Here is a 25,906-nt window from a genome sequence, read left to right as displayed (position 1 = left end):
GTCCAGAGCTACCGTCCTGTCTCCCTCCTACCCTTCCTCTCCAAAACCCTTGAGCGGGCTGTATAACGCCAGCTCTCTGCTCGACCCTCTCCAATCTGGCTTCCGCCCTCCTGTCTGTCACCAACTCACTAAACTCTGCCCGAGCTGCTTCTCTCTCCTCTGTCCTAATTCTCCTCGACCTCTCTGCTGCCTTTGACACTGTCGATCACTCTATTCTACTATCCTCTCGCTGACCTGGGAATCTCTGGCACTGCTCTGGCCTGGTTCTCCTCCTACCTCTCCAACCGCACTTACCAGGTAACTTGGCGTGGAGCAACCTCCACACCTCACCCTCTCTCAACAGAAGTCCCCCAAGGGTCAGTCTTGGGTCATCTCCTGTTCTCTCTCTACACCCGCTCCCTGGGCCTCCTCATCGCATCCTATGGTTTCTCATACCATTTCTATGCTGATGATGCTCAGATTTTCCTCTCCTTCCCCACCTCTGACTCCACCATCTCCTCCCGTATCTCTACCTGCCTGTCTGCTATTTCCTCCTGGATGCACTCGCATCACCTCAAACTCAACCTCTCAAACTCAACCTCTCTAAATCTGACCTCCTTTTCTTTCCCTCCTCCTCCTCCTCCTCCCCCTCCTCTGATCTCTCTATCTCCATTCATCTGGAATCTACCACACTCTCTCCCTCCTCTTCAGCTAAGAACCTCGGAGTCACCCTGGACCCCTGCCTCTCTTATTCCCAGCACATCTCCACTCTGGCACGCACTTGCCAATTCTTCCTGAGCAACATACGAAGATTCCCACCATTCCTCACCAACTACGCCACTCAGTTCCTGGTCCAGGCCCTGGTACTCTCCCGCCTAGACTACTGCAACTTCCTCCTGGCTGGCCTCCCTGCGTCCGCCACCCGTCCGCTCCAGCTCATCCAGAACTCCGCTGCTCGCCTGGTGTTCTCTCTGCCTCGCTTCTCCTATGCAACTCCACTGCTCCGCTCACTCCACTGGCTCCCAATCACCGCTCGCATCCAGTTCAAAACTCTTGTACTCGCCTACAGATGCCTTTACCAGACTGCACCCAGCTACCACCAGACCCTCATCTCTCCCTACACTCCCACTCGACCTCTCCGCTCCCCCCTGTATTATGCTACCCAGCTCCTGGTCCAGGCCCTGGTACTCTCCCGCCTAGACTACTGCAACTCCCTCCTGGCTGGCCTCCCTGCGTCCGCCACCCGTCCGCTCCAGCTCATCCAGAACTCTGCTGCCCGCCTAGTGTTCTCTCTGCCTCGCTTCGCCCACGCTACTCCACTACTCCGCTCGCTCCACTGGCTCCCGATCACCGCTCGCATCCAGTTCAAGACTCTTGTGCTAGCCTACAGATGCCTTGACCAGTCTGCACCCAGCTACCTCCAGACCCTCATCTCTCCCTACACCCCCACTCGACCTCTCCGCTCCGCCTGCACTAGAAGACTAGCTCTACCACCGCTACGCTCCCCTGCCTCCAAAGCCCGCTCCTTCTCCACCCTTGCTCCGCAGTGGTGGAATGACCTTCCTACAGATGTCAGGACTGCCCAGTCCCTGACCACATTCCGGCACCTCCTTAAGACTCACCTCTTCAAAGAGCACCTGTAGAACTCCTCTGTTTGTATCCTGGGACACTATCACCCTTCATGTAAATGTGCTTTATTTTGCTCTTATCAGCCCCTATTTTACTGCATTTAATCCTGTACTTCAGAATACTGTAATCTGCCAAGTTTTTAACCTGTAGTACTTTGTATTTAATCACATCCTGATGTAACTATCACTATTACCTGCTGTATTATTGAATTGTGGTTTGTCAAACTTGTACTTTACTTTAACAAAAGTTATTGTATTTCTTGCTCTTATTGTATTACTTGTATTGTAACGCTTGAAATGGTTTTGCTTATGATTGTAAGTCGCCCTGGATAAGGGCGTCTGCTAAGAAATAAATAATAATAATAATAATAATAATTATTACTTGTACTGTGATTCTTGAAATGTATTTTTGTTTATGACTGTAAGTCGCCCTGGATAAGGGCGTCTGCTAAGAAAGAAATAATAATAATAATAATAATAATAATTCACTGATACAGAGACAAAACTTTAGTTGAAATGCCACTCCGTGTCTGCAGAGGGTGCTGTTGTCCATAAGCCGTGCTTGCCTGATTTTATTCTTCTTGCTTCTACCACTGGCATTCCTGCCTGGTGTTGGTCTCTGGGCTTCCCCTGTAATGGACACCCGACCACCGGCAGCGCTGTGTAGGGTTGGCCGTGATTGGGTCAGGAGGCTGAACTCTGACCATACAGGAAGTTCCGGGTCAGGCGGCCAACTTGGCCCAAGGTGGAACCATGTGGCCGTCGGGTCCCATCATTGCAATCAGCTGTGCCGTTCTCGTCGATTGGCTCACGAGAGGCAGCATGCTGATTGCAGGGGTGGGACTTGGCAGTATTTAAGCAGTATGGTTTTGCCATTCGGTCTCCCTCTCCTGAACTGAAAACACGCGTTGTGCTTTGTTGTTTTGTTTTTATCAAACTGCTGTAATTCACAGAAACTTGAAACTGGGAAACTTTGGTGGATTACCACAGTGAGGAAAACCCAGGACAAGCCATTGATCCGTGGAAGGGAGCCAAGAGGCGGTGAGAGGAAACCCACTGCAGTAGCACGGAGAAACACAGTGCTTCCTTTGTTGTTGTTTTTGTAACTGAGATGTTTTTGTTTACTCTTTTTATTTGAAACCTGAGTTTACCATTGCTGGTATTCCAGGTGGTTTTCTTGTTTATTTTCTGCAATACCGGACTGTTCTATTTTTTGTTTGTTAAAATAAAATCCTGCCCCGTTACCATTGATGGTACAGGGCTCCAAGGACTAAACGTCACTTCCGGCTCCTGTGTGCTGTCATTTCTGGTCCTTCCCTAAAGCTCCACCCACTACCCTCCCACACCCCCCTAGTTAACTCAACCAATTAAAGGGATAATTAGGGTCAGCTGTTTGAGTACTTTGGTTAACAACCAGGCCTGATTTGGGCCAGCCCTGCCCAGTATAAAGCTGACTAACTTTGGCCCTTACCATCAGAGTGAAGTTCTGGTTCTAGAGGCACATCATGCCACAAACAAAACAAATTCCTGAAGACCTCTGGGAAAAAAAGTTGTTGATGCCCATCAGTCTTGAAAGGGTTACCAAGCCATTTCTAAGGCTCTGGGGCTCCACCGAACCACAGTCAGAGCCATATTGTCCAAATGGAGAAAGTTTGGGACAGTAGTGAATCTTCCCAGGGGTGGCCGTCCTGCCAAAATCTCTCCAAGAGCAAGGCATAAAATCATCCAGGAAGTCACAAAGAACCCTACAACATCCAGGGATCTGCAGGCCTCTCTCGGCTAAGGTCAGTGGTCATGACTCCACCATCGGAAAGACACTGGGCAAAAATGGGATTCATGGCAGAGTAGCAAGGCGGAAACCATTGCTCACTAAGAAGAATATGAATGCTTGTCTCAAGTTTGCCAAAAAGCACCTGGATGATCCTCAAGAGTTCTGGAACAATGTTCTATGGACAGATGAATCAAAAGTGGAACTTTTTGGCCAACATGGGCCCCGTTATGTCTGGCAAAAACCAAACACTGCATTCCACAGTAAGAACCTCATACCAACGGTCCAGCATGGTGGTGGTAGTGTCATGGTTTGGGGATGCTTTGCTGCATCAGGACCTGGACGCCTTGCCATCATTGAAGGAACCATGAATTCTGCTCTGTATCAGAGAATTCTACAGGAGAATGTCAGGCCATCCGTCCGTGAGCTGAAGCTGAAGCGCAGCTGGGTCATGCAGCAAGACAATGATCCGAAACACACAAGCAAGTCTACATCAGAATGGCTGAAGAACCAAGAAATGTAAAGTTTTGGAATGGCCTAATCAAAGTCCAGACCTAAACCCCATTGAGATGTTGTGGCAGGACCTGAAATGAGCAGTTCATGCTCGAAAACCCACAAATGTCACTGAGTTGAAGCAGTTCTGCATAGAGGAGTGGGCCAAAATTCATCCACAGCGCTGTGAGAGACTAATCAATAAACTACAGGAAGCGTTTGGTTGCAGTTATTGCTGCTATAGGTGGCGTAACCAATTATTGAGTCTAAGGGGGCAAATTACTTTTTCACATGGGGGCATTGGGTGTTGAATAACTTTCTTTAATTAATACATGAAATATGTATCAAATTTTTGTGTTATTTGTTCACTCAGGGTCCCTTGGTTCACTCAGGGTCTTGGTTGAACATCTGATAACATTCAGTGTCAAAAATATGCAAAAATGCAGAAAATCAGACAGGGGGCAAATACTTTTTCACGGCACTGTACTGTATATATATATATATATATATATATATATATATATATATATATATGGCACTGTATATATATATATATATATATATATACATACATACATACATACGTACACACACACAGTTCCTATAGAAAGTCTACACCCCCTTGACCTTTTTTTCACATTTTGTTGTGTCAGTGCCTCAGAGTTTCATGCATTTAATGAGGATTTTTTTTCCACTGATTTACACAACCATATTCCACACTGTTAAGGGGAAAAAAGTTTTTATTGAGAAAAAATTATATATTAAAAATACAAAACTGAAAGATCATAATTGGATAAGTCTCCACTCCCCCTGAGTTAATACTTGGTGGAAGCACCTTTGGCAGCAATTACAGCTGTGAGTCTGTTGGGATAGGTCTCTACCAACTTCGCACACCTAGATTTGGCAACATTTGACCATTCTTATTTATAAAACTGTTCAAGTTCTGTCAAGTTCCTTGGGGAGCGTTGATGGACAGCAATCTTCAAGTCATGCCACAAATTTTCGATTGAATTTAGGTCGGGGCTCTGACTGGGCCACTCAAGGACATTTACCATTTTGTTCCTTAGCCACTCCAGTGTAGCTTTGGCTGTGTACTTTCGGTCGTTGTCATGCTGAAAGGTGAACTTCCATCCCAGTTTCAGCTTTCCTGCAGAGGGCAGCAGGTTTTCTTCAAGGACTTCTCTGTACTTTGCTCCATTCATTTTCCCTTCTATCCTGACAAGTGCCCCAGTCCCTGCCGATGAGAACCATCCCCATAACATGATGCTGCCACCACCATGCTTCACAGTAGGGATGGTGTTCTTTGGATGATGTGCTGTGTTGGGTTTGTGCCAAACATAACACTTTGCATTTAGGCCAAAAAGTTCCATTTTAGTTTCGTCAGACCACAAAACTTTTTGCCACATGGCTACAGAATCTCCATTTTGCATACTTCAAATGGGATTCAAGGTGGGCTTTCTTGAGTAATGGCTTCCTTCTTGCCACACTACCTTACAGGCCAGATTTGTGGAGTGCTTGGGATATTGTTGTCACATGCACTCTTTGACTAGTCTTGGCCGTAAAAGCCTGTAGCTCTTGCAAGTTGCCATTGGCCTCTTGGTAGCCTCTCTGATCAATCTCCTTCTTGCTTGGTCATCCAGATTGGAGGGACGGCCTGATCTTGGCAGGGTCTTGGTGGTGCCATACACCTTCCACTTCTTAATAATCGTCTTGACCGTGCTCCAAGGGATATTCAAGGCCTCTGATTTTTTTATACCGATCCCCTGATCTGTGCCTTTCAACAACTTTGTACCGGAGTACTTTTGAGTCTTTGCTTTGAAATGCACTACCCAGCAGAGGGAACTTACAGGAACTGCTGAATTTATCCTGAAAACATGTGAATCACTACCATTTAATACAGGTGGAGGCCACTTAACTTTGTGTGTGATTTTGAAGGAGATTGGTTACACCTGAAATAATTTAGGATTGCTATTACAAGGGGGGTGGACACTTATCCAACCAAGCTATTTCAGTTTTTATTTTTAAGTAATTGTCTACACATTTCTAGAATATTTTTTCACTTGGAAGTTGTGGGGTAGGATGTGTAGATAAATGAAAAAAAAAACTATTTTAATGCATTTTAATTCCAGGCTATAAGGCAACAAAAGGTGAACATTTTGAAAGGGGGTGTAGACTTTCTATAGGCACATATACACACACTGCATTAAAAAAATAGTAAAACAGTTAATGGCTAAGTTTGTATTATATTAAGTAGGCTTGCTACTATTCAATTTCTTTTTTTTTTTGACAATTCAACGATTAAAATCGACGTTTATTTTAGAAAGAATTTACTGTTTTTTTCAATCTTTATTTTTCAATTCAAGCACAGAATGATTGAAATCGACCTTTATGCTTTTTTTTTAAAAAACACGCAGACTTTTCATGCCATTGAGAAACGTCTCATTTAGTGAAACCCCTTTATCATATTCAACATACAACAAAACCATGGTTATCAGCATTGTAACTGAAATAACGTTTGGTCACAGTGGAGCAATACCTTGTAAAGATAAAGATCCTACACACATTAACAAAATGTCTCGTAGTACCGTAGAAAATTCAGCATATAAAAGTGTAAAAGTGTTTTACACAGACTTTTATAGCATAAATTTACGAGTAAAAATAATATGCACAGAACAAAACATTAGATAGCTGAACAGAACTAACTTGCAGTTATTATTCAGAGTCTGATCGCCCCCTCTCCTGCTTCAGCACAGCTGGAGTCACTCGAAGGCAAGGCAGACGGGCCCGCTTCGTCCTGCCGCGGAGATTTCAGCCGTCGGTCAGGGTATTGTGCACAATATTCATTAAATGTTTTTCTCTTGCACCCCATTTTCAAATCAAACTAGTAACTGTATACCTAAAGCAAAAGCTTACGTACACCTTAACCTGCTAATTTCAAACTAGGCACTTTGAATGACAGGGGCTGAGGCTGGCAAATGAAAGTGCACAGTTGGTGCAGGTCTTGATAGTTCACAGTCAGTTAAACAAATGAGAGCATTCTAGCACTGCTTTAGTTAATGAGATCTCTCAGAACAGGAGGAAATGAAGTTCAGCAGGGATGTAGTGTGTAGGGCTTCTTTTTTATATAAGAGATGTAATCTTTGGATGCGAGGACCACAAAATAAAACTGTTCAAACTGTAGGAAAGACATTTTTAAATCTTTGATGTTCATTGTGCATATCTGACAATTTTTTTAATCAAACGGAACAAAAAACTAAAAGCCAAGGCTCCATTACAGCACGATATCAGTGAGTTGTGTATCCTCAAGTAAGAAAATGCTAAATCTTATAGAAACAAAATTGGATTTTAATTGATATTCAGTGCATCTATTTTTAGGAATATGATAAGACTAGCTGAGGGCCACTTTCAATTAAATTCTTGGGAAATACTAAGAAACATTAAACAAGAGTCTGATTTATTAGGCACATCTGCTGTTATAACAGTTTTCCTATAACAGAGTGCCCTGAATGACAAAATAAGTCAACGCTCAATTAAGCCCTGGACATACTGTCCGATGCGATCAATGATTTTTCAGTCACATCGGGCAGTGTGTTATGCTTTGCTATGCGATTTTACAGGATCGTCCAATCAAATCGCAAAGATTGAACATGTTTAATATTTTGCGATGCGATTCCTTCTCGTCGGTTAGTGTGATATACCGAATCGCCAAGTCTCAAAGTCAGCAACCCATGAGTTCACCGCGTTTAATCATATGACTAGAGACAGACATGCATGTATTCTCTCTATTAAAAAATATATATATATATATATATATATATATATATACACACACTACTGGTCAAATGTTTTAGAACACCTCAATTTTTCCAGTTTTTATTGAAATTTACGCAGTTTAATGTCTCAATGTACTCTGAAATTAAAGCATAGAACAAATAAAACAATTGGAGATAAAAAAGAAATCATGGAATCGTTTTGTTTAACAAAATTTAATCTAAATTTTTGACTCATCAAAGTAGCCACCTTTTGCAGATATAACAGCCGAACACACTCGTGGCATTCTTTCTACAATGAAAATCAAATATTGTTCGGAAAGTTCTTCCCAACACTGTTGCAGAAGTTCCCACAAATGTGTTGCACTTGTAGGTTGCTTTGCTTTCACCCTTCTGTCCAGTTCATCCCAAACCAGCTCGATGGGGTTTAAGTCTGGAGACTGTGCTGGCCATGCCATGATTTGAAGCCTACCATCTTGTTCTTTTCTTCTAAGGTAGTTCTGACATAGCCTGGAGGTATGTTTTGGGTCATTATCTTGCTGTAGGATGAACCCCTGACCAACTAGGCGTATACCAGAGGGTATTGCATGGCGCTGCAAAATGCTGTGGTAGCAGTTTTGGTTCAGGGTGCCACTCACTCTGTGCAAGTCGCCGACTCTGGATCCAGCAAAAGAGCCCCAGACCATCACATTTCCTCCTCCATGTTTGACAGTTGGTGTCACACACCGAGGAACCATCCTTTCGCCTACTCGACGGCATACAAAAACCCTGCGTGATGAACCGAAGATTTCAAATTTTGATTCATCGGTCCATAAGACCTTCTTCCAGTCTTCAGTAGTCCACTGGCGGTGCTTCATGGCCCAGGCAAGCCTCTTTCTTATTTTGCCATCTTAGCAATGGCTTTCTTACTGCCACTCGACCTGTCAAACCTGCAGCTCGAAGTCTTCTCTTCACAGTTGAAACTGAGACTTGCTTACTTCGACCAGTGTTAAGCTGTGCGTGAAGCTGTTGTCCTGTGAGCCGCCTATCACGCAAGCTGTTGGCTCTCAGAAACTTGTCTTCTGATTCTGTTGTGGCTTTGGGTCTGCCAGACCTCTTCCTGTCAGAGTTTCCTCCAGTTTCCATGTGCCTTTTGATGGTGTAGGAAACTGTACTCACTGACACCTTGGCTTTATTTGCAATTTCTCTAAAGGAAAGACCTACACTTTTAAGGGTTATAATGGTCTGTCTGTCTTCCTTTGTTAATTGCCTTTTTCTCGCCATTATGAGAGCAATATACTACTTCCTGCAGTACAATACTGTCCAAATAATGCTTAAGAGGGTGTAGTAACACAGTCTGTTCCAACACTGCTTTTATACAGACACAGGGTTTGTAAGTAATCAACAAAAGTTGGGACACCTGTAGGAATTGTTAGCATCAACTTTCAAGGCTTAATTTACTTCCATTGCTGCAGAACAGCTGTAAGTTGTTTACCTATTACTTGTTCCCTGAAAAAGGCCTTTTTGTATAACTCTGAAATGTACATTACTTTTCAGTTCTTGGTAACCTAAACTTTTTTTTTTAACCTCTGGCAGTTTACCGCTTACCTTTGTACCATTTCAGGTTATTCACTGGACTTGAACTGCTTAAATTTCAATAAAAACTGGAAAAATGGGGGTGTTCTAAAACTTTTGACCAGTAGTGTATATATATATACACACACACACACACACACACACACACACACACAAGGTATTCCATTGGTTGGTATACAATGTCTGTGCCGATATCTTTTGAAAACAAGCCCTCAGCCCTGTAAGCATTGTACTTTTTAACTATTAGACCAGTGCTGCCCAAAAACGGTCCTGGCGAGCCCCTATCCAGTAAGTTTTGTAGGTCACCCTAAATCGATAATTTCTAAAGACTGGGAACACATGGAAGTTATTGATCAATTAAGCAAATAACTTGTTCAATTGAAGGAACTCTGGTCATTGGGCCAGTTTACACGCTGGGAAAATGTCATGACTTACTTGTTTACTGTCATGACTTATTTAAGGTGGTACGGTCTGGATTACAATTTTAGTTAGTTTTGGTTTATGTTTGAATACAAATGTAATACATTATACAAAAACCAAATACAACATGAAGTTTCAAAGCAGGAATTATTAAATTAAACAAACCAAAACTATCTAACATTATAATTCAGCCGGACCACCTTAAATAAGTCATAACAGTAGACAGATAAGTCATGACATTTTCCCAGCATGTAATCCAGGCCATTTAGGGCTGAAAAGGGTAGTTCATTTTTTTGTACCACATGATCTCTAAATGACTTCATTTAATAAATCACCTGCTTAATTGATCACAATGAAATTGTTCCAGGTGTTAAGAAATTGATGATCAAAGGTTACCTATAAAACCTGCTGGATAGGGGCTCTCCAGGACCGGGTTTGGACAGTGCTGTACTAGACAAAATATTTACAGAATACTTAAACTGCTGGTAACCATGATTCATTTATTAATAACGTTTTAATTAAATTACACCAAATCACGTTTTTTATTTACAATGAAGGGAAAACATAATACATGTTTTCATTACAAGCACTTGGGCAACACAGTATGTTCCCTAAATAAAACGTGATTTGGTATAATTTAATTAAAATGCTGTTAATAAATTAATCATGGCTGTAGCAGCAGTTTTCTGTAAATATTGTGTCTAATATTTAAAAAGTGCAATGCTTATGGGGTTGAGGGCTTGTTTTCAAAAGATGTCAACATGGACATTGTATACAAACCAATGGAATACCTTGTATATAAATTGTATCTAAGTACTGTCAGCCTTATGTTAGCCTATTGTCATTTATTTGCCCCATTGCCGCTGTACTTTATGCATCCAGCGCAGATCAAACATCAGAAAAAAATCACAAATTGCAATTTCAATCAGGCAGTGTGTTATGCCCTCTCGCAACGATTTTTTTGTGACGCGACCTCCTCCATTGAGATGCGATGCTCGCATCGGGCAGTGTGTTCGGGGCTTTACAGCTCCTCAAATAGTGTCCTGCATCGGGTCAGGTACGGGTCGGGTGGAATGTGAACTTCTACGCGTTTTGCTGTTCGGGTGTAGGTCAAAAAATGTTTTGAATTTGAATTTGGCGATTAGGGAGTCAGCTGACTAAACAGTGTTCTCGGTTTGTATTGCCGCTTGTTTGATACGTCGCAAGATCCTTTTATCACGTCTGCTTGGTGATATTAAAAATGCCTCTGGACGAGGTGAAACAAAATATAGCACAGGGTTTATATCATGCAGTGGATAATAGTTCAAGAGGTAAATCACAAGTGTGGAATTCTTTTGGAATCACAGTAGCGAATGAAAATAATGATATGTGATTGGATTCGTTGCTTGTAAAACCTGTCATGTTTTTTGTGTATGACAGCCACTGTACATCATCTCTGCAAAAGCACAGGTGTAGCTCCCTTTCAACTGGTGGAATGAAAGGAAGAGGCAGGTATTTTATAGTAAAGTAAGTAGAGATGGTTAATATGTTACAATGTTAAAATATATCTAGACCACTAGAGAAAGCTACCACGCTGTATAGCCTATTGTATAAACTCAATCTGTGGAGAATGGTAGAGATATCTATGTGTGAATGTCGGGTTGCAGGTCTTATTAAAGCGGGTCGGGTCCCGGGTAAAGAAGACGGTGCTGCAATGGGTTGCAAGTTCGGGTCGGGTCCTGTAGTAGCAGGTTATATACAAAACCACATTTATTACAGGGTTATTCGACATACTGTAAATGTAGGTCATTTACTCTCCAACAGTTTGTATGTATGTCGTAACAGCATGTTTTACCTCAGAACAATATACTGCATGATTGGATATTCTCTATGCTTTAATAAGCAGTGGTTCATTGCCATTGCCAAGTTAAAAAAAAAAATATTTCTGTAAAATGAATATGAAACTCCCAATCCAAAAACCTCCTGAAACAATTACAGTGCAGACCCTGTAGCTTGAATATAATGTACAGTACTGTAAATAGCAGATATACAGGGTTGGTTTGCACATTTCTTAATGAAAGGAGCTCAGAAGAACGTCACTGTACACAGCATGACAATTACCAGTTGGCTGTTCAGATAACTATGTTCTATCAGATAAGCAGGCAAACGGCCCGCTGTCACAGGAGGTATACCTGTATCCTGAGGTGCTGCATCTCCTCAGTCAGAGCGTGCTTCTCCTTCAGCAGCTGGTTCTGCTTGTTCAGCAATTCCACCACATGCTGAGCGCTCGACTGGCAATGCTGATCTAGCTGCCCTAGCCTGTAATGGAAGAAACAATTCCAGCAATTCATTTTACAGGTAGCAACTCCCCACTTTTTTGGTGGCATTCCCAAATCTCGCTTTTTTATTTTTTTTATAAATTGGATGTTCTGTCCTTAGCATCTCTGCATTACTCTCCCACACACATACACACACTTTTATACCTGGCCCTTCAATTTTATTTCTGAAGTGCTTCAAGAAATCTGGGCTCAGTGGAAAATGGGAGGTTTCTGGTTATATATGTAGGTTAGTATCTAAAGAATGCATGTGCTGTGTAATGATTAAAGCAGGATTAGTCTTCTCGCTACGTAAGCCAACACCTATAAACCCTGCTCTGATTCTGTAAAAGCTCATATCGACTCATCTGTTCAAATCTAATCAATTGTCTCTTTGCCAGTGGTGCTAGTTTTAAAGAGAAGAAAAGAGACCCATCTCACTATAACTATGATTGAGATATATATATATATATATATATATATATATATATATATTGAGCGAAATATAAATATTTAGTCTTAAGAAACCTATCATGCAAAACTAACAACCTTGTTTATGGTATATTTTGTCAAAATTGTAACAAAATATGTAGGAGAGACAGGTACAGCATTATATAACATAATACAGAATCATCTCTCAAGCATAAGAAATAAAAAAGTATATAAACCAATAATTACAAAAAAAAAACACGACAAAACATAAATATACTTTTGTAGTTGTAGAAGAAACAAAATTAGATAATGTACAATATAAAATGAAGGAAAAACAAATACCATGAAGCCTATGTAATAAATTACATCACAGGTACATTAATAGATTTAAATAGAAATAATGAGTGTAGTTACCATGGCATCCTACATACATTATTGTGGAAATAGCTGAAAAAGCAGCTGCAGCCACATGTTGAAAATGTATCTAGCTATGTTAAATATACAACACAATTTCTGAAAAGGATTCGATATAAAATCCCTGTACCCCAGTTTCCTAGGAACGAAACTTTAGAAGCATGTAAAGAAGCACTGTATAACAGAACAGATAAGATACCCACAGAAGAAATATTAAATATGGTCAAGATAGTTTTAGAAAATAGTTACAAGCAGCATGATGACACAGCGACAGATGACAAAAGGCCGAATTTGAGGATCACACCACAATATCTTCCAATGTTTCGAAAATATTCTTTTACTATCATTAGAGATAGGCTTATACTCAGAAACAAAGGTCATTCTTTCTTGTGTAGACAAATAATTCGTCTTTTTAGTTTCTACAAACTCACTCAGTTTTATTGTTCCAGGCCTATCAAAAGTGGTATCAACTGTATTTTTGTTGTAACACCAAGAAAACAATCTTGCATGTCTTTAGCGTTGGTTTTATAGCCAGACGTTTCACTACATATTCTTTTTAGACTTAAAAGTGGCCTTATGGTATATTTTCGATCAAATGTTTTGGGTGATAACTGTATGCAAGCAAAAATTGTATTCCTATCTGTTGGAAACCCTCCTCATTTATTGAAATTAACACATCTAGGAAATGTATCTTAGTCTGACTAAATTCCACAGTGAATTTAAAATTCTGGTTAGTCCCATTTATGTAATCTACAAATCAAATATTTGCATCATTTGGGGCAAATACTGCTCCCATGGCAAGGATTTGTAAATAATATTTGTCTTTAAATTAGAAGTAATTTGATCCTAGCATACATTTAGTTAGGAACTCCTTGGACATATCATTTTGCTTTGTTCAAAATAAAATGACAGTGCTTCTAAACCATCCTCGTGTGGTATGTTAGTGTACAGACTCCACAGCAAAAGAAAACAGAAATGCTTTAGATGGAAATGTATATTGGGAAACAAGCTTGATCACATCATGAGTATCTGATAAATAAGACTGCAAGTCTTTTGCAATATATTTAAAAGAAAACAAGTCAATAAATTCCCTGATTCTATAGGCCTTCCTGCAGGCCATACAGTATTATTATGTATGTTTGGTAACATATAAAAAACAGGTGTTATAGGAAATTCAACTTTAAAAAAATCATATTGATTCTGTGTGATCAAGTTACTTTTCCTAGCCTTATCCAAAATAACATCTCTCTTATTTAAATCTTAATATTGGATCTTTAGCCAGAGGCTAGTAAAAGTCTTTGCTATTTAATTGTCTTAAAGCTTGAGCTACATAATTGTCACTATTCTGGATAATTATGAAGCCTCCTTTGTCTGCAGATTTAATTATTGTTGTTATTATCATGAAGTTCCTTAATAGCTGTTCTCTCTAGTTGAGTATTCAGGGACAGAATGTTTTGTAACATTTTTTTCAATATCATGTTCCACTAGTTTACTAAAAATATTTAATGTTGGATTCAATACACCCACTGGGAAAAAAGGTAGATTTTTTTTCTTTATAAAAATTTCTACAGCAGTACATTTTTTAGTCAAAGTAATGTTTCAAATGTAGCTGTCTAAAAAAATGTAACAGTCCACTTTTAACTTGAATGGATTTATCTTATTAGTTGGAACAAAAGACAAACCTTAATTTAGTACTGACAATTGTGCTTTAGTAAGTTCTATCTTGAAAGATCAATTACCGCCTCCTCTGGCACCTGTGACCATTCTCGCTGTATGGCTGTATCTTACATCTCTTGAGGTGCCTTGTCTTCTTTGGTCCCCTCCGTGGCAATATAAATCTACCTAAAAAACGACTCCCTCTTGGTGCTGATGAGGATTCACTCAGAATTTATAGGACTTGAAAAGGTGTCAGTCTCTGAGAGAGGTGGCACTATAATTAACCAGCTGATGAGGAGAGGGTCATGGTGAATATATACTTTAAAGACAACGGAACCACGTGGCATTAATGAAACGCTGGATCTCAGTCTAGATTGCTACAAGATTCAATGATTAGCTATTACATGCCAACTTGAAGCTTTCATCTTTTTTTCTGGTTAAGAATGAGAGTGGATAATTTTGCTTACAAAACTTTCAGTATATATTTAAATATATTAACATGATTGAACAATTAAATAGATGTATACATTGTTTATATAATAGCCTATTCCAAAGCCGCTCTTTAGTTGAATAGCAATGGTTGCATAGTCACAGATTTATTTTTCCAGAAATGATATGCGATTTTGTATATTGTGATTATTAACGTGTTCATGTATATTGTTTAATAATTGCTCGTGGATTAGATTAATTGATACCTATTATATATACTCTAAAGCTGCTCTCCAAATAGCAATTGTACAGCTACACACGATGAAGACATGCTGAAACGCATTGTGTGTTTTTGATTTAGTTCTGGTTAAATTAAAATGTTTTTAAGCAAATAAAATGGAAGAAGATTTTGCTGCACAACAACAGTGGTCATGTCTGAGAATATAGAAGAGTTTTTTTTTTTTCTTTTTCTTCAGTGTCTGACCAGTACACACACACACACACACACACATATAAAATACATGGATGAAGGCTATATTTGCATCCTGAGCTATTCGAAAAGATATATACCCTGAATGATATATACTGTACATGATACTTTTTTTGGTATTAATACACGTTCCTTCATGTGTTATTAAAGAGTTAACTTGTAACAACCGTCTTTCCATAATGATTTTTTAATCATATTAACATCATACATTATAGTCCAACAAGAAAACATGTTTTCAGACTTTGCTAGGGCAGTAACGATAGACTTGACCAGTTTCTACAGGATGAGCCATTTAAAGTCACATACTAACAGCCCTTTAAACAGTTGTAATATTGTTAACTGACTTCATAATGATTCCCTAGCAGAAATAAATCATAATAAAAAAAAAAAACGAATTTCAGGGGAGTGGTAGTTTGCAAGTTTAAATGTTAACCAGGCTGATTGTCAAGCTGTAGTACATGGTACTAACATGGGCTGATGTATGTAAGTCTTGTAGTTTTCTACTTGACTCACGCTCAGAGCATGCAGGCTTTTAAGTTCAGTCACTGTGATGGCAGAGACTTTTACAACAGGGTTTAGGGAGAGAGAAGACAAGGGAAAAATCTGTATAAAAATGAAACACAGTAGGGAAAGAGGAAGGGAAGCCTCCCAGCTTAGGCTGCAGGGGTTGACAGATGCCTTGTACATACTGGCTCTACTACCAGGGCAGAGGCTGTGCCGTCTGTGAGCTGGGAATGTTTACACTGCTCCCCACAATTGCGAGATGGGCCATGCTGGACACAGGCTCTGGGAAGCACGGCAGGCTGGCAACATTTCTCGTGCCAGCCTGCGGGATCAGCTGGCTCGACTGCAGGCTCCTGCTGGCTGCACACTGTCATGTAAACACAGCTTGGTGCTGCCAGCTCGCTGCACTGGCCTGGGTCAGTCAGCAGCCTCGCCACAGGGAGGGTCCGAGAGCGAGGGCAGAGTGCACGATGAGACACAAGAATTTACAGTAAATAAAAAATGAATAGTAATATTTTAAAAAAAGCTTAAGCGCTAACTTTATGGTTTAATTACCCTTAAAAAAAAAAAATAGGAAAATATTGTTTCAAAGTTGTATGCTGTTTTAAACATTTCCCTGATGATAATGGACAGTTCATCTGTTTCTATAAAATTCTCTTTTTCAGATGACTCATTGAGCCCTTTTGACAAAGCTTTAAGGCTGGTTACATAAGCCAGTCTGGAACAGTTTCATGAATTTCAAACTGTATTTAAATTACTCACAAGTTAAAATGTATGCACAGAGCACATAATCATATTCATTGAAAGTGTGGTCTGAGGCACACTAATGCATCACTTAAGCTGTTGTGCACCATACAGTTTTACAAATAGTCACATATTTAAGAAGGCCCTTATAAGCCTTTAGTGAAAATATCAGCAATGTAAGTTTCCTGTATGGCTATTACTATAACAAAAACACAATTTAAAAAAAAATCCTATTTTTATTTAGCTGTAACTCTCATAACCTCATACTGCTGCAAGTTATAAATAGCACCATATTAAATACTATATTAAATAGCACCATATTAAATGCTAGTTAGCTCTCAGACTCATGTAGCGATAAGCAGGTTCCAAGAAGAGGAAGCTTATATCTTTACACCTCAAACTACCATTGGGCAATGTACACCAACTTCACTATCGTCCACTGTACAGTACCAGTATGTCTTCTGTTACAATGCAAGATGGCCAGACAAAAAAAATTACAACAATTGAGCATACATGTTAGACATTACAGATTCAAATAAAACATGATAAAGGACATTTTTTAAATGAATAAATATATCTAAATCAATACTTAATTTGTCCCTGTTACACTATGTCACACTGTACTTTCATAACATGAATTAGAATACATCAAAAGCCCATACGCAGGGTCATCAAATACAGAGAAGCGGTCCCATTAACGGCTCACTCAACAGCATACCCTAAATATACATTACATGGAATAACTTATATACTAAACACTTTGGAAAATCTCTTGAGGCTTTCATGTAACTACATTAAAAAATAAATAAATAAAACAAAGACAGCTGCCAATGTGTTGTTATTTTTCACCATGTCATCAACACAAACCTAAATCAGCAAGCCTTTATATGTAGGTAATTAGTCAAATAAGTTTGTAAGAAATACATGTCTTATTATGGAATTCAAGCTGGCTGCCAGGCAACCATGGTAAAAGGTTCCTAAATAATTCCCTAAATACCGTAAAACTTCAAATAATTGCCTGTCTCCAATATGCGCCGGGTCTGCTGGCAAATACTATAAATAAACACCAGGTCTCTGTCATTGTCTTTGAAGATGAGAAGGAGCTTGAGCGTAATGAACTGCTAATAAGTGACAGCGATGAAAATGACTCAGGATTATTATTAATAATAATAATAATAATAATAATAATAATAATAATAATAATAGAAGTAATTTAAGGCATGCCTACATGTAATGCATATTTGTTTAATGCCGTTATTACGTTATTAAAAGTTTTGATAATTTTAAGCGTGCTGAAAGTAGGCCAGATACAAACCTCTTGGTGTATTTTAACGTTTGAGATTAAACAATACATTATTTTTGATAATGATACTTATTGCTTTTATTGTTCATTTTTAAAAACATTTTAGAAGTTTGTATTATTATTATTATTTTGTAAGCGTAGCCTACACGCCTGTGTTCTGATATCTACAGGGCTGTGTTTTAGTGGATTTAACTGTTATTATTATTATTATTATTATTATTATTATTATTATTATTATTATTATTATTATTAATGGTAGACCTAATTCTGTTTTTAAATACAAATTCATACTTCTGCTTGTTTGTTTTGCATACCGTATCCTTGTTAACCAGTGCATATAAAAAGACTGTAATAATACTTTCACGTTATACTTGAAGGTGTACAATACAATGCAATTGTGTTATAAAAACAAAACTGTTACTTGGTTCCCACTGACACACAACCCTTTAACAAAGTTGCTGGAATGTTTAAATTGAGTTACGATGTTGCTACAAGGTTGTGTGTTAGCAGCTTTTCAATGACCGCATGAAGCATGTGAAGCTAGTGATCTAATATAAACGCTGGTCTCAAATAATCGCCAGTCTCCAATACGCGCCGGGTCTGCTGGCAAATATTGTAAATAAAACGCTGGAGGCGTTTAATTTAAGTTTAACGGTATATACTGTATGTTAAACCAAAAACAATGTTAATCCATAGAAGATTTGTATTCCTAGGACCTTCTCCTTTTTTTTCTCTACACATACTTGCCATTTTGGTAGTGGGTGGGTGTTCACGAAGCTTTCCATTTGTACAAGAACACTCTGTGATTATTATGTATTTTTTGAGAAGTACAAAACCTGCAGTAGATATCTCATCAAGAAAAGTAAATACCATAAACCATTAAATGTGCACTCTCTTACAGTCCGAGTCCGTCTGAATCCCGAGTCCCTGAAACAAACTCCAATCAGTTTTCATTAAACTAGTGGTAGTAGTGGGGGAACAGTTTACCTAACGGATGTTATCTGATATCCTTCAGAAAAAATGCACAAATTAAAAAAAAATAAAATAAATTGTTTTATTTTTTCTAGCTAGATTATTCTGTTTGCATGCCTTTTTCAACATGTCTGTCACTATCTTCTTTTCTTTTGGAATTGGAATACTGTTTGAATGTACCTGAAGTTTATAGAGAAGCTTCAAGTTCAAGTTTGTGGACGTTGTTCTTCACTTTGATAGAAGCCGTGATCTGGACTAGAGCCGGTGCGTCACTTCACAAAAGGCTCGGGGTGGGGGGGGGGGCAAAGTAGGTTTCTTGCAATTTAGTTTTTCAACTTCAGAATTCAGCACTACATGGCAATGCCTAGAAGTTGGAATAATGGCAGGATGCACCATTTCTCCACTGGCTTTTACCATGGCAATGGAAGTAATCATTAGGGCATCAAAATGGGTAGTAGGAGGAGAGTGCTTGGCTTCTGGAATGCGACTACCACCAATTCGAGCATACATGGATGACATGACAACCATGACTACAACAGTAGCCTGCACTAATCAGTTATTGGGCAAATTAACCAATAACATTGAATGAGTACGAATGCAATTCAAGCCCACTAAATCAAGAAGCATCTCTATAATTAAAGCTAAAGTAGTAGATAAAACGTTCTTCATTGATGGTGAGGCAATACCAACAGTGTCTAAGAAGCCAGTGAAGAGTCTTGGGAGATGGTACGACGGGGATCTAAAGGACACAGTTCGTGTGGGAGAAGTTAGACAACAAGCAGTGGAAGGATTGAAGAGCATAGACAGCAGCACTTTACCAGGCAAACTAAAACTCTGGTGCTTTCAGTCTGGTCTACTGCCGAGCTTGCTGTGGCCACTGACTGTGTACGAGGTTTCTTTGACAACAGTAGAGAAGCTGGAAGCTTTAATCAGTTCATACATCAGGAAATGGTTGGGAGTTCCACGCTGCCTCAGCAGAGTGGGACTTTATGGTAAAGGAATACTGCAGCTGCCAGTCTCCGCTCTAACCGAGGAGTTTAAGTGCGCCATGGTCAGACTGGAAATGACATTAGTAGAGTCACGTGACAAATGCGTAAGGGAGGCAGCACCTGTGTTGAAAACTGGAAGAAAGTGGGCGGCAAAGAAAGCTGTGGAGGATGCAAAGGCTGCCCTTCGAATTGGTGATATCATGGGGCAAGTTCAGCATGGAAGAGGGGGTCTTGGTCTCAGTTCAGCTCCTCCTACATGGCACAAGGCAGCCCCAGCTCAAAGGAGGAAGCTGGTAGTCAACAAGGTGCAAAATCAGGAGGAGAGGATGAGGTGTATAAAGGCCATTTCCCAGGCCAAGCAGGGGGAATGGGTGAGATGGGAAAGTGTGGAACAACGCAAGATTGGCTGGCAAGACCTATGGTCAATGGAACAGAGCAGGATCAGTTTCCTCATCAGGTCAACATATGATGTTCTCCCATCACCACAGAACCTAAACCTCTGGGTAGGAGAGGATCCCTCATGTCCTTTGTGTTCATCACCTGCAACATTAAGGCACATTTTGACAGGATGTAAGGTGGCTCTTAGCCAAGGACGGTTTACTTGGCGCCATGACCAAGTGCTGCGATGTTTGGCCTTAGCATTGGAAGACAAGCGTAACATGACCAATAAGTTGCCACCTGTTCCATCAAAACATTACACACAAAAGACAACATTCCTCCGCCCAGGAGAGCAACCACCAAGAAAAGGTGTTAAAACCAATCCTCGCCCAGGACAACTGGAAGCTGCTAGAGACTGGAAAATGCTGGCAGATGTTGGTCAACGGCTTATTTTTCCACCTGAGATTGCCACCACTAACCTTCAACCAGATATTGTCTTGTGGTCTGGATCAGCACGCCTTGTCCACCTGGTAGAGTTAACAGTGCCATGAGAGGATATGAGAGGAAGAAACTGCGGTAAGCTCAACTAGCCACTGAAGCGGAACAGCGAGGATGGAGAGTCCGGGTTTACCCAGTGGAGGAGGGTTGTCGAGGATTTGTGGCACACTCTACAACCCGGTTTCTTAGAGACGTTGGATTCAGTGGCCAAGAGTTGCGTCGCACAGTGAAGAACTTATATGAAGCAGCAGAGAGGAGCAGCAACTGGCTGTGGTTGAGACAGAAAGATTCTAGCTGGGGATCTCAAGCACAATAGAAAGAAACGTAAGTAAGCTGGGCCGAGTTGAGTGGGGGACGGAGGGGGGTGATGCTGGGATGCCAGAAATCACCGTCGAGCCCTCTTGAGGTGTCGTGGGCTAGACGACGAAACACAGAGGATGGAAGGTGCCCACTTAAAGACCCCAGAGATGTACCCTACTTAGCTCAATCCAGACGGTTGTCATGCTGATGCGCTGGGGAGACCGCACTGTGGTTGATCCTTGGAGCCAGCATCGCAGCCGTTGTGTGTGCTGATGTACTAGGGAGGCAATAAGTTGATCCCTGGAGCAAGCATTACACTTCAGCCATTAACACCAGACAGAAGGATATCTACACCATCATATGGAAGGAAACGCAAATGGAGACACATATGGATCACATTAGTTTACTGTAAAGCTACGTCTTAGTTGGTGCTTTTCTTGGCGAGAGCCGAGTTCAAATCAGCATGAAGTTTTAACATCTACTCTCGTGTAATGGAAATCGTGTGCTAACAAAACCTGAAGAATAACTACCAGTATAAATTAGTGGCAGTTACCAGTGCTATGTTTTTTATGCAGTTTATTCATATTGTTGCTTTACAGTGCTGGCAGGATGCAGCCTGCTTGTTTCTCTCCCGGTCGACTGTATAATTATTAAACGCGAACTCCACCACCGCAGGTACTTTTAGTGTACTCTCCATGTTGTTGCTGTTTTTTTTTTTTTTGTGCCTGTGACAAAACTCAAAAATCACTATTTTGCTCAGGATTATCTGTGATCAGTGATGAGAAATCTGTCTTTGCTTCCCGTCTACACATTTTGATTCCCTGGCTCCCTGCTGCTTGTGACGTTGTAATCACAGAATGGTGCTATACGCTAGAAAGGTGTTTTCTATTTCCTTAGCAACAGTCTTAACAACCATGGCAGGAACCTGTTTATGTGCAAAATGACAAGATGACTGCGTGTGTTAGAGAGGGGCTGCATGTATTGAATATGAAATAAGTTTGTTGTTGATTTTAACATAAAGACAATGACTCGAGTCAGATGGAAACTTTTTTGTTTGACTCGAGTCGAGTCACGTCTTTTGAGCAGGGAGTCAAGTCGATGCTTGCAGGGACTCGAGTCGAGTAATTTGATGGCAATGCCTTGACTTGAGTTACGAAAAATTGCGACTTCATTCCGAGTCCAGTCCAGTCATTGACTCGAGTCATCACACCTCATTCCTCATTACTTAAGAGCATCTGATTTATGGGGATCAGTCTAGACTGCCTAACATCCCATGGAGGGCATGTGGCTAAGGTCATTTCTTACTAAATTTGCCACTTATTTGCTCTTTCACAAATTTCTACCTGTCTTTTTTTCTGCAGGCCATTGCTGTTTGTTTTGGGATTGACAGTGCTTTGTTGTGTTCAGGAACTGGTGGTAGAGTTTGTTTTTAAAAAAGTGAGGTTACAGTTTTATCATCAACCTTACAATACACAGGCAATCTTATTATACACAGGTCTTGCGCCATCACTATGTATAATACAACTGTAAAACACTTAACTTTATAGGAACATTATTGTTCATTATGTATAATAATAATAATAATAATAATAATAATAATAATAATAATAATAATAATAATAATAATAATTCCAATTATGTTTTAGTTCTTATGATCAAGACTTTTCTATAATAAAAATAATGCACTGTCATTGAAAGTTACATTCAGACAGCAAAACAGAGAACCAGCTGAAATTAGTCCAATGCTATTTTTAACCGTGTGTAATGGAAGTCAACAGTAAATGACTTCCTGATAATACTGTATGTGCACCTACGTTGGCTTGGAACTCACTCATCCAGTCATTAGCTTGAGGCCTTGCACACACTTTGTGCCAGGCCCGGGGAAATTATTAAACAATCAATTTGACCTTAACATGCATTTACTGTGATGTGTGCTTTGACCCTAAAGCTGTCAAACTAGGGGAAGGGTTGTAAGACATAAAAATGAAGACATGGAAAGAGACACTGAGGCATATGAAAGTTTTACAAAGCTGGATTCCCAGTAAGGTTCTAATTAAATTATAGCAACGTCCAGCAGCTAAATCACCAAATCCAATATCTGCTCTACATTTACTGGCACACATCTTAATTAGGTTTTAATACAGCTTAGCTGATAGCTACCCCGGGCTAAGCCAATACAGCCCTATGCTTGCTTTCTTGCTTTCTTTCTGCAACTGTTGTTGTATTTGAGTGCTTGGCAAGGCCACTCCCCCTCTATTCTGCAGCAGCCTCCCTGCTGACCCTTGTCAAAGGACCCCATCTGCTGGCTCCCAAGTTAACTGGAGGAGACACACAAAACAAGGACAGGCCGACTAGTGTATAGAAAGTTGCTTTCAGTAGTGAGCCTCTAACTAAAAGGGCGGCTTAGTCCTGGTCAACCTGTTTTTGAGTTACGTAGATACCTTTAATCACAGTATTAACTTTACAGACACTTATAAAGAGACAACTGAAGAGCAATAGTAGGTGATTTATATGAACTGATTTTTTTTAGGTAAAGGTGAAATAAAAAGGAAGTACTAAAAGGAAGTTTTCACAGCATTTTGTTTTTAATTACCTGTAGCAGATATTAGTTTAATCTTCATTGAAAAGCTGGTGGTTTAGTAAACAAAAACTGTCAAACACATTCCGATATCAAAAGTAGGCTATATTTGTAAAGGTTATACAAGTTATACCTGTAAGAAATCAAGTCCACAAGCATTTTGGTCTATGTCTTGATAAGGTTATAACTTAACCTCAGAATGTATTACCAACTTCAAAGTTATGGATCTTATAATGTATCTAACAGTCTGTTTGTGCTTGACTGGCTCCATATACTTTAATTAACTTCGGAAGAAAAATAGGTTGGCAGTCAGCATTAAACACTTCCTGTGTCAAATAATCCTCATATAGGCAACAAAATATAAATTATTCCAATAAGCCTCCCTTTACCTGACATACATTCAATGGCTACCTCCATTTACCAATATTGTTTTTGTTTTAAATGCAGTACAATTTAATTATATATAATTAGGGGTTTTAATCAATTAATGATTAATCCCACCTGTGGGCTTTGATTGATTAAAAAATAATTGACCGATGCATCTCGTCTACCTGAGTGCTGTATCAGCATGCGGAAAAGAAATCTTGAAAAAGGTACTTACTGGAAGGTATACCTAATATTTCACAATATCTCACAATGAGGAGGAAAAGACATTTTCCTACATTTGCTCATCGGCGCTTTCCTTTCACGGCAGTACTACATTTATCGTATCATCTTAGTCACAAGTAAGTTGATTTTTCTTTTTATTCAATGTATTTCTTTCAAACGGTATCAGAAAATGTATATTGAAAAACTGTCAGGCTTAGTGATTTAACTACAGTATATATAGTTAGTGTTTGCTGAAGCTGGGCATTTTTTATATTATTTTTTTTACTTTTAAATGTTAATTTATTATAACAAGTCAAAAACGCAATTAATCAGTCGTTAAACATGCAAACAAGAGTGAATCAAATAAACAAATACATTGCAACATTCCAGACAATCAGATACACACCTCCCCCACTTTCTCTTTTAAAAGCACTACACGTTTAACCCATCCTCAGCACCATTGATTAAAAAGAAAAAGAAAACCCTCCATTTGTAGTTATCCCTCTCTCTCCTTCCAATGAAACCTTCAAATTAAAGAGAGCCATAAAACACCACAAACAGCAATTGAAATCTAAAGCCCCTTTATGGCACTCCTACCCGGGTCCCGACCTGGGTTCTGGCTACCTGGGTCACGATCCCGTGGTCATGTGAAACCACGTACCCAGGATGTGGAGCGACACGCTTTTACACAAGTGCTTGTAGTGGAGGAAGTAACAAACAGCCACATCTGCGTGAAGGTATCACTTCCGCAAGGAACTTGTGAGTCATTTATGTCTATTCACGGTTTGTTGTTAGAGACACGCTATGAGCCAGATTACTGCGGTGACGGTGTGGAGTGATATAGAAATTTGATCTAATCAACATTCGGGCCTACGATTCAATCCAGAGAAGCTTGGATGGAAGTGTCCGTTACAAGCATGTCGTCCAAACAATTTGCGAGCGCTTGGCTGCAGCTGGATTTCACAGGATGCCAGTCCAGTGCAGAGACAGATTAAAAACAGATGAAAGCGTGGTCATGTGAGCGTTTCCAGGGTATTGCGTACGAGCATACCTGCTTCTGTCACCCAGGTCGACCCTGCTTTAAACAGTGTGAAATCGCATAGCAGACATGCATGACACCGGGTCGCGACCCGGGCACAACATGCCAGTGTGAAAGGAGTTTAAAGTTAATGTTTTAAATGACTCACTTTGGCTAACTTCCAATTACATAATATATGTATATTAAGACATTAACTGGCATTAGAGTTGCCACCTTTTCCACAGACCAAACCCAGACATATTTCTCAGTCAGCCTTGGGTTAGCAAAACTGCAGTATACAGTACTGTAATATAGTTTAACACAGTACCACCAGATCTCGGTACAAATAACCATGCAGTATACAGTACTGTGCTCTTGTTATTTCTAACAATCGAACTTACAATCAAACTTGATAACAACTTCTGTTCAGTTTTCAAGTAGCCTAAAATTGTAGATGAATGCAGTTTTCATTATTGTGCATTTAAATGTCATAAACTGATGATTCTGTGATTTCATATAAATATTTCTGAATTTATTTGTGAAGAAATATTTATACAATTAAATGTAGATTAAATTTAAGCGGGTTGGTGATTCTCAGTCCTTACATAAAATATGCCTTTACCGTTAACAGAATACATTATGCTACATTATTTTACTGAACTTCAATATGAAATCACGGAACCATCA

At 39.7% G+C, this 25,906-nt stretch overlaps 1 protein-coding gene across 3 annotated transcripts in view; it reads right to left on the bottom strand.

Moving 5' to 3' along the window:
- LOC117402634 (serologically defined colon cancer antigen 8-like) overlaps positions 1-25,906 on the bottom strand; it is a 154,971-nt gene that overhangs the window by 11,828 nt on the left and 117,237 nt on the right. For 2 of the 3 annotated variants that reach the window (XM_034003971.3, XM_034003973.3), the window contains one exon: positions 11,804-11,930. The exons of the other annotated variant lie outside the window; for it this stretch is intronic. In XM_034003971.3, the coding sequence (XP_033859862.3) occupies positions 11,804-11,930 (127 nt within the window). The remainder of the gene's footprint in view (positions 1-11,803; positions 11,931-25,906) is intronic. 3 annotated transcript variants of the gene reach the window in all.

The sequence above is a fragment of the Acipenser ruthenus genome, chromosome 5, assembly GCF_902713425.1.
Source record: "Acipenser ruthenus chromosome 5, fAciRut3.2 maternal haplotype, whole genome shotgun sequence".
NCBI classification, from domain to species: Eukaryota; Metazoa; Chordata; class Actinopteri; order Acipenseriformes; family Acipenseridae; genus Acipenser; species Acipenser ruthenus.
Note: the sequence above shows the minus strand (reverse complement) of the source record. Positions and strands in the feature narration are given on the sequence as shown.